The sequence below is a fragment of the Pan paniscus genome, chromosome 9, assembly GCF_029289425.2.
Source record: "Pan paniscus chromosome 9, NHGRI_mPanPan1-v2.0_pri, whole genome shotgun sequence".
NCBI classification, from domain to species: domain Eukaryota; kingdom Metazoa; phylum Chordata; class Mammalia; order Primates; family Hominidae; genus Pan; species Pan paniscus.
Genome location: NC_073258.2, coordinates 49,184,103 through 49,198,799, shown reverse-complemented (window position 1 = coordinate 49,198,799; position 14,697 = coordinate 49,184,103). Strand labels below are relative to the sequence as shown.

Genomic DNA, 14,697 nt, shown 5'->3' with positions numbered 1-14,697 from the left:
GTGTGTAGAGGGAAATTGATAGCAATAAATGCCCACAAGGGAAAGCAGGAAAGATCTAAAACTGACACCCTAACATCACAATTAAAAGAACTAAAGAAGCAAGAGCAAACAAATTCAAAAGCTAGCAGAAGGCAAGAAATAACTAAGATCAGAGCAGAACTGAAGGAGATAGAGACACAAAAAAACTTTCAAAAAATCAATGAATCCAGGAGCTGGTTTTTTGAAAAGATCAACAAAATTGATAGACCGCTAGCAAGACTAATAAAGAAGAAAAGAGAGAAGAATCAAATAGACGCAATAAAAAATGATAAAGGGGATATTACCACTGATCCCACAGAAATACAAACTACCATCAGAGAATGCTATAAACACCTCTACGCAAATAAACTAGAAAATCTAGAAGAAATGGATAAATTCCTGGACACATACACTCTCCCAAGACTAAACCAGGAAGAAGTTGAATCCCTGAGTAGACCAATAACAGGCTCTGAAATTAAGGCAATAATTAATAGCCTACCAACCAAAAGAAGTCCAGGACCAGATGGATTCACAGCTGAATTCTACCAGAGGTACAAAGAGGAGCTGGTACCATTCCTTCTGAAACTATTCCAATCAATAGAAAAAGAGGGAATCCTCCCTAACTCATTTTATGAGGCCAGCATCATCCTGATACCAAAGCCTGGCAGAGACATAACAAAAAAAGAGAATTTTAGACCAATATCCCTGATGAACATTGATGCAAAAATCCTCAATAAAATACTGGCAAACTGAATCCAGTAGCACATCAAAAAGCTTATCCACCATGATCAAGTGGGCTTCATCCCTGGGATGCAAGACTGGTTCAACATACACAAATCAATAAATGTAATCCATCATACAAACAGAACCAAAGACAAAAACCACATGATTATCTCAATAGATGCAGAAAAGGCCTTTGACAAAATTCAACAGCCCTTCCTGCTAAAAACTCTCAATAAATCAGGTATTGATGGGGTGTATCTCAAAATAATGAGCTATTCGTGACAATCCCACAGCCAATATCATACTGAATGGGCAAAAGCTGGAAGCATTCCCTTTGAAAACTGGCACAAGACAGGGATGCCCTCTCTCAACACTCTTATTCAACATAGTGTTGGAAGTTCTGGCTAGGGCAATCAGGCAAGAGAAAGAAATAAAGGGTATTCAATTAGGAAAAGAGGAAGTCAAATTGTCCCTCTTTGCAGATGACATGATTGTATATTTAGAAAACCCCATCATCTCAGCCCAAAATCTCCTTAAGCTGATAAGCAACTTCAGCAAAGTCTCAGGATACAAAATCAATGTGCAAAAATCACAAGCATTCCTATACACCAATAACAGACAAACTGAGAGCAAAATCATGAGTGAACGCCCATTCACAATTACTTCAAAGAGAATAAAATACCCAGGAATCCAACTTACAAGGGATGCGAAGGACCTCTTCAAGGAGAATTACAAACCACTGCTCAAGGAAATAAAAGAGGACACAAACAAATGGAAGAACATTCCATGCTCATGGATGGGAAGAATCAATACCGTGAAAATGGCCATACTGCCCAAGGTAATTTATAGATTCAATGCCATTCCCATCAAGCTACCAATGACTTTCTTCACAGAATTGGAAAAAACTACTTTAAAGTACACATGGAACCAAAAAAGAGCCCTCATTTCCAAGACAATCCTAAGCCAAAAGAACAAAGCTGGAGACATCATGCTATCTGACTTCAAACTATACTACAAGGCTACAGTAACCAAAACAGCATGGTACTGGTACCAAAACAGAGATATAGACCAATGGAACAGAACAGAGCCCTCAGAAATAATACCACACATCTACAACCATCTGATCTTTGACAAACCTGACAAAAACAAGAAATGGGGAAAGGATTCCCTATTTAATAAATGGTTCTGGGAAAACTGGCTAGCCATATGTAGAAAGCTGAAACTGGATCCCTTCCGTACACCTTATACAAAAATTAATTCAAGATGAATTAAAGACTTAAATGTCAGACCTAAAACCATAAAAACCCTAGAAGAAAACCTAGGCAAAAAAAAAAAAAAGAAAAGAAAACCTAGGCAATACCATTCAGGACAGGCATGGGCAAGGACTTCTTCACGTCTAAAACACCAAAAGCAATGGCAACAAAAGCCAAAACTGAGAAATGGGGTATAATTAAACTAAAGAGCTTCTGCACTGCAAAAGAAACTACCATCAGAGTGAACAGGTGACCTACAGAATGGGAGAAAATTTCTGCAATCTACCCATCTGACAAAGGGCTGCTATCCAGAATCTACAAAGAACTTCAACAAATTTACAAGAAAAAATCAAACAACCCCATCAAAAAGTGGGCAAAGGATACGAACAGACACTTCTCAAAAGAAGACATTTATGCAGCCAACAGACACATGAAAAAATGCTCATCATCACTGGCCATCAGAGAAACGCAAATCAAAACCACAATGAGATACCATTTCACACCAGTTAGAATGGTGATCATTAAAAAGTCAGGAAACAACAGGTGCTGGAGAGGATGTGGAGAAATAGGAACATTTTTACACTGTTGGTGGGACTGTAAACTAGTTCAACCATTATGGAAGACAGGTGGCGATTCCTCAAGGATCTAGAACTAGAAATACCATTTGACCCAGCCATCCCATTACTGGGTATATACCCAAAGGATTATAAATCATGCTGCTATAAAGACACATGCACATGTATGTTTATTGTGGCACTATTCACGATAGCAAAGACTTGGAACCAACCCAAATGTCCATCAATGATAGACTGGGTTAAGAAAATGGGCACATATACACCATGGAATACTATGCAGCCATAAAAAAGGATGAGATCATGTCCTTTGTAGGGACATGGATGAAGCTGGAAACCATCACTCTGAGCAAACTGTCACAAGGAGAGAAAACCAAACACCACATGTTCTCACTCATAGGTGAGCATTGAACAATGAAAACACTTGGACACAGGATGGGAAACATCACACACTGGGGCCTGTCTTGGGGTGGGGGGAGGGGGAAGGGATAGCATTAGTAGATATACCTAATGTAAATGACAAGTTAATGGGTGCAGCACACCAACATGGCACATGTATACATATGTAACAAACCTCCATGTTGTGCACATATACCCTAGAACTTAAAGTATAATAAAAAATAATAATAAATAAAATAAAAAAAGAAAGGGAGGAAAAAACAAGAAAGTAGTCCTTATTATAACAAAATCTAGAAGAGTAGATAGTATTCAATAACTTAAAATATAGATACTGCTGTTGATTCAATAAATATTTAGCTAACATCTATTATATGCAAAGCATCATGCCAAGTACCAGGAATGCAAAGATGAAGAATAAATGAGGCCGGGCACAAATGGCTCACACCTATAATCCCAACACTTTGGGATGCCAAGGCGGGCAGATCACTTGAGGCCAGGAGTTCAAGACAAGCCTGGCTAACACGGTGAAACCCCGTCTCTACTAAAAATACAAAAATTAGCCAGGTATGGTGGCGGGTGCCTGTAATCCCAGCTACTCGGGAGGCTGAGGCGGGAGAATCTCTGGAACCCGGGAGACGGAGGTTGCAGTGAGCCAAGATTGCACCACTGCACTCCGGCCTGGGCAACAGAGGGAGACTCTGCCTCAAAAAAAATTTTAAATGATGCCTACCTTCAAGCAACCAGTGTAATAGGGAAAAGACTTGTAACAGAGATGGGGAGGGGAGTAAAATGAAAAAAGCCAGGAAGAAGCATTACCCCCAGAAGAGTCATATTTCACTTGGCAAGGAGCCTCAAGAGTGCTGGTACAGATTAAATGGTATAGAAACTTGACCCGTAGGCTTGTCAGTTCACTTGTCTGTTCTGTAAAAGCAAGCAAGGCTATTCAATCTCAGTCTTTATTCCCTGCCCACCTCATTTGCTCCAGCCCACATCATGAGAACAAATAAAATTCCTTTCTCTACTTCATCCTCCTTTAGAAGACTGGGTGAAAGGAACAACTTTACTCCCAGAAAGCTTCTTTTTCCAACGAACCTAAATGCCAATCCATAAAAAATCTAGATTTCATTGAAAAGAACTTTAGAGTTCAGCAAAAGAGCTAGGGAATCTCAAGTATTCCCCTAACAGAAACCCAAGGTGAGGCCATTTGAATAGCTGTCTGATCTCCAAGGAGCCTCTGGAGAACAGAAAGGAAAAAAAAAAAAACAAAACTATGTTCAAGAAAGATGAACTTGAGTTCAAGATTCACTTAAATGGAAGCCTATAAGGATTACGTTCCTTTCTTAGAATGTTCCCAAAAACCAGAAGAAAAGGAAAGAGAATCCAAATGATTATATAAATATGTGATGGCATATGTATTTCTCTAGCACATCCTTTCATGAAGATTGCGTTTTGCATGGTACCGGTACAAAAACAGAAACATAGACCAATGGAAAGTACAGAAAACTCAAAAATAAAGCACACACTTAAAACAATCTTATCTTTGACAAGGCTGACAAAAACAAGCACTGGGGAAAGGACTCCCTGTTTAATAAATGGTGCTGGGATAACTGGCTAGCCATATGCAGAAGAATGAAACTGGACCCTTACCTTTCACTATATACAAAAATTAATTCAAGATAGATTAAAGATTTAAATGTAAGATCTCAAACTATAAAAATCCTAGAAGAAAACCTAGGAAATATCCTTCTCAACATCAGCCTTGGCAAATAATTCTTGGCCAAGTCCCCAAAAGCAATTGCAACAAAAACAAAAATTGACAAGTGGGACCTAATTAAACTAAAAAGCTTCTGCACAGCAAAAGAAACTATCAATAGACAACCTACAGAATGGGAAAAAATATTCACAAACTATGCATCCAACAAAGGTCTAATATCCAGAATCTATAAGGAACTTAAGAAGCAAAAACGAAATAATCCCATTTAAAAATGGTCAAAGGACATGAACAGACATTTTCTCAAAAGAAGATATATAAGTGGCCAAGAAACATATGAAAAAATGCTCATTATCACTCATCATCAGAGAAATGCAAATCAAAACCACAGTGAGATACCATCTCATGCCAGTCAGAATGACTATTATTAAAAAGTCAAAAAAAAAAAAAAAACACAGATGCTGGCAAGGCTGCTGAGAAAAGAGGATGCTTATACACTGTTGGTGGGAATGTAAATTAATTCAGCTACTGTGGAAATGAGTTTGGAGATTTCTCAAAGAACTTAAAACAGAGCTACGATTTGACTCGGCAGTCCCATTCATTAGTGGGTATGCCAAAGGAAAATACATCATTCTCCCCATGCACTCGTACATTCATTGCTGCACTATTCACAATAGCAAAGACATGGAGTCAACCTAGGTGCCCATCAAGGTGAACTGGATAAAGAAAATATGGTACATATATACCATGGAGTACTATGCAGCCATAAAAAAGAATGAAATCATGTCCTTTGTAGCAACATGGATGGAGCTAGAGGCCATATCCTAAGTGAATTAATGTAGGTACAGAAAACCAAATACCACATGTTCTCACTTACAAGTGGGAGCTAAACATTGAGCATTCATGGACATGAACATGGGAGCACATGTGGTGTTTGGTTTTCTCTCCTTGTGACAGTTTGCTCAGAGTGATGGTTTCCAGCTTCATCCATGTCCCTACAAAGGACATGATCTCATCCTTTTTTATGGCTGCATAGTATTCCATGGTGTATATGTGCCCATTTTCTTAACCCAGTCTATCATTGACGGACATTTGGGTTGGTTCCAAGTCTTTGCTATCGTGAATAGCACATACATGTGCATGTGTCTTTATAGCAGCATCTTTTGTCCATTTTTTGATGGGATTATTGGATGTTTTCCTATAGAGATATTTGAGCTCCTTATATATTCTGGTTATTAATCCCTTGTCAGATGGGTAGTTTGCAAATATTTTCTCCCATTCTGTGGGTTGTCTCTTCACTTTGCTGATTAGAAATACACTTAAATCATTAAGTGATTGGCACAGCATCCTGTAGAAAGAAAACTGCAGACGAACATTAGCCTAGATTCCATGAGAAAAGCCAGCCATGAAAAAAAGCAGGCTAGATGAACACCAGCGAAAGGAAATCAAAGTGAATATTTTGAATAAAGGAGAAAGTTAAAAGAGAAACCTACAGAAATAGATCTAATAGATCAAACACGCAGTTGTTAAGCTACTGTAATCAAAACTATTCATGAGACATCACTGGACAAAACTAGCTGCACCAAAGGCATGCTCCAAAACATGTTTGGGCGGCCCACAACCAACCTACCAAAACTAAACATTCACTGCCACTACCTAATCAGCATTGTCCTGCTCTGTTCCTCAAGTATCCTGCCTGCTTCCAAGCGCCTCCTCTGGGTTCACTGTATTAGTACAACATTCATGTACTTACTATTCAGTGAAGAACCTGGCAATTCCATATTGGCTAATATCTTCCCTGTTTTCTAGCAGCTGGCACACTGCATCCTCCATGTAGGTGAGGACATGTCGCTGAGCTGCAATCAAATAGCAAGAGAGAAAGAGAAAATGAGAGAAAGATTTTAAAAAGAATGATCCCAATCCTAGTAGGAGGTCATGTGTAAGGCAATCCAGGTGTTGGCTCTGTCTGATGGCACTTCATCAGTGGACTGGAATAGGCAAAGCAAACTTGCTGACCCTAACTGAGCTATAGTCTCAAAGGATAGATTGGGAGATGATGTGAACATGACCAATTGCCATTTGACTGGCTGTTAGTATTAGCATCAACCCTTCATTCTTCATCTCAATCACAAGGGTGGGTTGAAGAGGAGATTTAGCACCATTCAGCAGATACACCTGGAAGTTCTTTTCTTTCTACCTCCTTCTATTCTTTTCCATTTCTGCATCAGAAACTTATCCCAGGGAGTTAGTAATTCCATGCTTGAAGCATGGATGGTATGATTGTAAAGAAAACTCTGGCCAGGCACAGTGGCTCACGCCTGTAATCCCAGCATTTTGGGAGGCTGAGGCGGGTGGATCACTTGAGGTCAGGAGTTCGAGACCAGCTTGGCAACATGGTGAAAACCTGTCTCTACCAATAATACAAAAATTAGCCAGATGCAGTGGCTACCTCCTGAGTAGCTAGTAATCCCAGCTACTCAGGAAGCTGCGGCAGGGGAATTGCTTGAACCTGGGAGGTGGAGATTGCAGTGAGCCAAGATCATGCCATTGCACTCCAGCCTGGGCGACAGAGCCAGACTTCATTTCAGAACAGAAAAAAAAGAAAACTCAGTTAATTTAAATTAGAAAAAAAAAAAGTCACTGGAAAGGTTTAAGGACCATGAAAATTTTCGTACTGGTGTATATATAAGTTATTAACTTTGGTAAATAACAAGACCATGAAATCTATCTGGCTTGGTTTATTAGATGTCATGTTTTCTGCATTTGTTGTGACTTGGAAATGTGTGAGTTAATCATGGGCGTATAATAAAAAGTATGAGTATTAGAGTGAGACAGACCTGAGTTTGAATCATGGCTCTGTCTTGGTAGCTTAATCTTGGATAGTTACTTAGTCTACACCTGTTTTCTTCTTTATCAAGTGTGGAAAGCAATATAATTTAACTATGTTTCTCAAAATATGGTCAATCAATTTCTTGATCTGAATCCCCTGGGATGCCGTTTAAAACACAGATTTATAGTCTGGCACTGTCCCAGATTTAGTGACCTTACATTTTTTACTACAGCCCAGTAATTTTTAACAAGTACTCCTGATGCTTCTTATGTACTCTTAAGTTTAAGAATCACTGGTTAAGAACCTGGGCTTTGGATTACAGAGAGTTGAGAGCTCCATTCTCAGCTCTGTCGCTTCCTAGTTATGTGACCATAAACAAATTATTCTTCAAGCCTATTCTTCATGGTAAAATGGGGATAATAATGGTACTTACATTATAGGGTTATGAGAAATAAATAAGATAATACAGGTAAAACACCACTATGTGTTTGGTACATAGTACGTGATTGATAACATGTTTCCTTAAAAGCCTGTCTCAAAGCGTTATTGGGAGTTTACTCAGTAAACAACATAGGCCAGAACTTCTTAGATGTCAGGTACTCAAATACTTCTTCCCTTTCTCTGAATTTTATCCTTAGGTATGACAGAGGTTTCCTGACAAACTTTACATAGAAGCTTCCAATTCAGTGTCCACATTTACCATAAAAAATTCAGAAAAATACTTTCATCTGGAGCAGTGAGAACAAAAAACCCCAAAGTGATGAATATCCTTCCAAAAAGCAATTCTATGAAGTTGCTGCCAAAGTAGACATTTACTTCTTTCACAGTTTCATTCCTCAGGAAAATATGATGGAATTACCTAAAATTTATAAATATTGGTATTTCAAAAAACTATTTCTGAAGTCCTGGTAGTCTAGTGAGGCTCATAAAACAAGTAAGTTTATCTGCCAACCTGAGCCCAAAAGTCTTCATTTGACCATAATGATCGCGGTGACCTAAGGTTTCACCACGTTCCCAGCAGCCTAAAGTCCAGATGGATGACCTGTTTACATTCTGTGACTCATTCTATCTAAATGAGTGCTTCCCAAAACTAACAACTATAAACCACTGCAAACCCTGACTGCCCACCCCCAACCCCACCCAAAAAGAGGTGAAAACAAAATCAGTGCCTCAACTCAACAGTTCATCCAACTAGAAAACTGTTTCTTTAAGAAACGGCCAAAACTAAGAGTGAAGCTGTGAGATAATACCTGCCAATTTCTGGCATTGTTTTCAAAATATAATAATTATAATTAGGTGTATATTAAATTGGGAGGGAAAATGGCCAGGGAAACATTAAAATCAGCTGCATTTTCACCTCTGTGTTCTCTTCCTTTCTTCTATCGGTTTATCCTGATCTTATAAAAAGAGTCCTTCCTCAGGCTATATGGCCTTTTATGACTTAGCTCTACCTAAGGCTAGCACAGGATTTTTTTTTTTTTCTTTTTGATGGTAGAAATGAAAGAGCTCTACTTAATAGCAAATCCTGCTGCTTCTCCTCCCTAGCTCCAGGGACTCAAAGTTAATGTGAAAGCTTTTTACGGGATAAATATTTTCAGAGCAGTAAAAATCAAAGTACTTTTGTCCTTCTAGAAAAAAAAAGCAGGAATTTTCAAGAAAATAGACTTTATACCAAAAATATAAAAAAGGAAAGAAAGAAATATATTGGACCATGCATGTTTAACATTTATCTACCAATCAGATATTTAGTTTCATATTACAAATAATAACAGCTACCATTTTTGAGTACTTGCACAATTTATTAAACAACAATGTGACAGATACAGTACTGTACTAATTGTTTCACATGCTTTATTCTATTTCTTCCAAATACAATCCTATAGTAGTTATTCTTAGACTTCTATTTTTACAAGTGGGAGAACTGAGACTTACAAAATTAAAATAATTTACACAGCTAATGGGAAGAGAAGCCAAGATTTGAACCAAGGTTTACCTGATACAAGAACCCATTCTCTTAACACGTTGCCTCACCATTAACACTTTATAATCAGTTATGGAAGTAAAAATTATCTTTATTTTACACAGTGCACAAAGGCAGGAATGTATGTTGATAGTAAAATCACCTGAGAGATATGGTCCATTTGGGTCCACATGAATTTATGTGTGTGTATGTCTGTCTGTCCTGTCCCCCCACCTTCATACCAATCAGCATTTGTGTGAAGTTAGAACTTGTCCCTAAATTTGAAAGTTTCTTGAAAAGAACCATCCCATCCATTCCTAGTTTGCAAAGTAGAAATAGAAAGCCCTGGTGTTCTTTTTACGTGTGGGTGAAGGGAAGAAGCTAAGAAGAAAAGTTCCTCCCTGCAGAGAGTTTTACACCAGCCAATAGCCAAGTGCGAAGCTCTCCCTAATTGCTGTGCCCTGGTGGTTTCCTTCACCTGCAGCTCTTATCAGTCTAATGCTCCCTCTGTGGTTAAGGGTACCACCCAACACGGGAAAATCCTTAGTTTATCAAACTTCAATGAGACAGAAGTTCAAAGCTCTTGCCTGGCAATAAAACACGGAGAGTGTCATTTTACATTTTTTTTAATGCAAAGGAATAGGCTTTAATTTATGTGAATGATTAAAGAATAAAAACAGCACACCTGCATCCCTGGAGGGCAAAGATATCTGGGCACCTTAGCTGCCCCTTGGAAAAGGAAAAGCATTTAAGACAGGCTTTTCCTCTTTGGTTTTGCCATGACTTCCACAAGATGAGGATTAAGTTTTCTAACCTGTACCTACGCTCTAGTGTCCTAAAATTCACACTAATGCCCAATTGTCCATGTCTTGCTCAGATAGCATCACTGTCTGAGATAAGCATTTAGAATTTCATCATGCTATACTGAAAAATCTAAGGCAAATGTAAGTAAACACTATATGATCCTTACTTGAACCTAGCAAGTGAAGGCAATTGTGGATCAGAAACTTCTTGGTTCTGTTGACTCACCCCATGTTGATCACGTAATCTCTTTATAACACTGTCAATCCTGCTATAAAATGGGTATGATTCTAAGAATATGTCTGATAATAAACTACTTCTTTAGAAAGCATTCAATATATGCAAAATGTAACATGTTAATGATTATATTATTATTGCTACATGCTGACTCTACAGATTAAAACAGCATAACAATTTTTACTGCAATGGTTAAGAACATGGGTTCTTGAGCCAACTGAACCTGGATATGATTTCTAGCTCTGTCATTTACTGACTGTGTAACTTCATATAAGTTACCTTATCTCTCTGCCCTTTTCTATAAAATTGGGCAATACTAGTACCTACCACAGAAGACTGTGGTGAAGATTAAATAAAATAATCTATGTAATCATCTTAGAATAGTGCTTGGCACATAGTAAGTGCTCAAACAATATTAGCCCCTTACCCCCTTATTGAAAGTTCTGCTCATCAAACCAAGATGTTTAGATTATCTTCAAGGATTCTTGGGCTATATAAAATCTACAACTATAAAAATATACATCATCATATACCCATTTCAGGTATGACCTTTAAACTTGTAGGAAGCATTCACTTATTAACTGCTAATTACTCAGCAGGCCCTAATTTATATGGGGAAAATCCAAAACTATTTCTTTTATTCTCTTCCCAAGCATAAATACCATAAAAGCATTAGTTGTTTATTTCACAATTAAATGATAAGGGGTCCTATTTGGAAATTTTTGTTTGAGGGGTCTAGAATTTCCACCTTAACATTAGTTAGAGCACTCTTTTTTAAAAATTATTATTTAATACAGAGTCCCAATACTAGAATAACTAAGTCTCACTGGAAAAAATCTTCATATGAATTGTTATATATGATATTAACAGATGCACACATAGGCAATAGCAGTACAAGTGAAAAGCGGAGTATATACATATACTCAACTTTAAACCTGACTTTTTCCCCCCTTGCCAGAGTTTGATAAATAAATTGATAAATACATAGAGTTTTCCTTTCTTCCTTTTGAGACATATTTTGGTCTATGAGGCCTCTTGAGATTGAGATGCTGGATGGCACAAATAAATGTTTGCTGAACTAAATTAAAATGTTCTCTAAGATTAAAAAAAAAAAGTAAACCTGTTAATCAACAACCTGTCATGTAAACTGCTTAGAAGTTTCAAGTTCAATATCATTTATAAATCACTAACATAATCTAGTATTTGATCTTGTGAGGTACAAATAGATAGCTTAATGGTTTAAACAGTTAATAGACCTCTAAAATTTATTATTTACATCCTCCATCTTTACTGGTATATCCTGGTCCAAGGATATAGTGTGTTCTTGTGAAACATTTTGTCATCCATACGAGACCATCTTTGATCTTAGACCACACTAGACCAATTTCCCTTAACCAAAGGGAACGGGGAAATGAGGAAATCTAGCACATGTAATTCTTATACAACCCAACGAAGTAGGTAATAGCATTTTTTTTAAAAACTAGAGAGGTTAAGAAACCTGCCCAAAGTCTAAATAAATGGCAGAGCTTGGATTCAAACTTAGATTTGACTCCAAAGCCCGTATTCTTCCATTCACCCCACTACCTCTCAAAACCAAAAATGAAAGCAAAACAAGAAAAATCCAAAAACCTACAAAGTGCCCCATCTTACGCTGTATTATCTAGAAATTGCTGGCTCTTCCCTGTTAATACTTTATAGTATTAAGAAGCTTAAATTGGTAAATCAAAGTATTGGTATGATCTTTAAATTTTTAAAAATGTTTATTTCTAGTTAAACACACAATAATTTTTAAAGGTTCAAACAATACAGATAAAGCTAAAGACTAATTCCAGTTCCCATAGATAACAACTATTATCAGTTTGGGGTACATATTTTCAAAAATACAGAAATATAGTTTGTGAGCTTGTTCTGTTTTCATGTTTTAAGTTGTTTTTAAGTGTCTGATATATCCTTTCTGCATCTTTTTTTTTTTTAATCGACAATGTCTGGAGATCTTTTATAAAACAATATGGAACCTACTTACCTTTTTGATAGTTCCCAATGGTAAATATTTCCCTACTGATAAACATTTAGGTTGTTTCCATGTTTTCACTATAATAAACTGGGCTGTGTTGAACATTCTTGTATGTGTTTCCTTGTATATATGTGCAAGAGTTTTTCTAAGGTAGATACCTCAAGATGGAATTGGCATTTCATAGGATGCACAGGATATCTTCATGTTTACCAGAGATAGACAATTGCTTTTACAAATTAGTTATTCCAATTTACACACCACCAGCTGTATGAGTATCTATTTTCACTATCCTTGGCCTAATGCTTTTTAATTTTGCCGATTTAATAGTTAGAAAATAGCTTTTCTCTGTTGTTTTAATTTTACTTTTCTTGATTACAAATAAAGTTAAGCACATTTTCATGTTTATTTGTATTTCTTATCCTTTGCCAATTTTCTTCTCTGGTTGTCTTTTTCTTCTTCTTCTTGACTTGTAGATAATTCTATACATGTCACAAATACATACATCTACTTCATGGTCTTCTTTTAACTTGTCTGTGGTATCTTTCATTTTACAGAAGTTTTAAGTGTTGATACAGTCAAAATAGTGTATCTGTGGCCTTTTTTTGGTGTGCTTTGTGTCCTATTCAAAAAGGCCTTCTCTACTCCAAGTGTATAAGCCTATTATCCTATATTCCAGTCTGTACTGCACGATACTGCCACCTTTAAAGAGCCATGCAGTATGACATGTATCAAACAGAACTTTCTGAGAACAAATTTGCAAATTAAGGAATGACCTTTTATTTTATAATTGTTAATTATAAAACAGACAAAAGCAATACATTGCATCTATGCATCCAAACCACTAAAGTCCTGCTATACGGCTAGTCAAACTCAAATACTAAAAGACACGCCAGAGGCAAACAAAGCATTACACATATGCTAACATCACCTGTGACAACCAGAAAACAAGAGGTGTCTAAAGATCTTTATGTTAAGTAGAGGATGAAAAACTAAAGTCTATTTCCCTCAACCAAAAGGGGTATTGGACTGGTTAATAGCTGTGCAAAGCTGAGTGCCTTGACACTCAAAAGAGTCTCTGGTCAACCATTAATCCTCCCCTCTTCCCTTCTCTTTCCTAAAACTGGTGGGGTTTTTTGTTTGTTTGTTTGTTTGTTTTATATATAGTTTTGGGATGTCAATTAAGGGTAAGTGCTTAAATCCTACTGCCTCAGTATTTCCAGCCTAAATCTCATAATAATACAGCATTTGTAGGTTGGAGTCCTGCAATTTCAAGTGCCAGAAACTACAGAATCTTTTTTATTTTAAGTCGGAGTCTCACTGTTGTCACCCAGGCTGGAGTGTAGTGGCGTGATCTCGGCTCACTGCAACCTCCACCTCCAGGGTTCAAGCGATTCTCCTGCCTCAGCCTCCTGAGTAGGTGGGATTACAGGCGCCCGCCACCATGCTCAGCTAATTTTTGTACTTTTAGTAGAGACAGGGTTTCACCATGTTGGCCAGGCTGGTCTCAAACTCTTGACCCCAGGTGATCCGCCTGCCTTGGCCTCCCAAAGTGCTGGGATTACAGGCATAAGCCACCGCGTCCTTTTTTTTTTTAAGGAGATTTTCATAGTTCAAACTTAAAGCACTCAGCTAGCTGACCATAACAAAATGTACTTCCTGAACACCAGAGAAATCTAAGTAGCACTTAAGTTTCCCACAGTTACAATCTAAGGGACATATGAAGAACCCAAGTAATATTTGTCATGGCAATAACTTTGCAAAAATAGTTACTAATAAAGCAGTATAGTTATCAAGTCAATGCCATAAACATTCACATAACTATTTTCCAGAAAGTATCATAGGTAAAAAAAAAAATCCTGTAAATTGCTAAACATGTAGTAAATCATATGCCACTCATGTTTTCAAACAGGGAAGTAATAAAATTACAAGGTGAAAATTAATTGTGCTATAGCACGAGTTGTAGTCTTGCAGCCGGGCATGGTGATGCATGCCTGTAGTCCCAGTTACTCAGGAGGCTGAGGCAGGATGATCCCTTGAGCCCAGGAGTTCAAGACCAACATAGTAGGACTCCTGTCTCTTTAAAAAAAAGAAAAAGTATAGCCTTTGGGGGCAAACCATATATTTATCAATTATCATTAAATTTACAGATTAATATTAATTGGTAATATGCAATTTAACT

General features: G+C 37.3%; 1 protein-coding gene across 5 annotated transcripts in view; it reads right to left on the bottom strand.

The window, feature by feature from the left end:
* The window catches only part of CSTPP1 (centriolar satellite-associated tubulin polyglutamylase complex regulator 1), a 220,960-nt gene that overhangs the window by 163,529 nt on the left and 42,734 nt on the right, over positions 1-14,697 (bottom strand). For 4 of the 5 annotated variants that reach the window (XM_034932501.3, XM_008968124.3, XM_034932500.3 and 1 more), the window contains exon 2: positions 6,430-6,532. The exons of the other annotated variant lie outside the window; for it this stretch is intronic. In XM_034932501.3, coding sequence (XP_034788392.1) covers positions 6,430-6,532 — 103 coding nt within the window. The remainder of the gene's footprint in view (positions 1-6,429; positions 6,533-14,697) is intronic. 5 annotated transcript variants of the gene reach the window in all.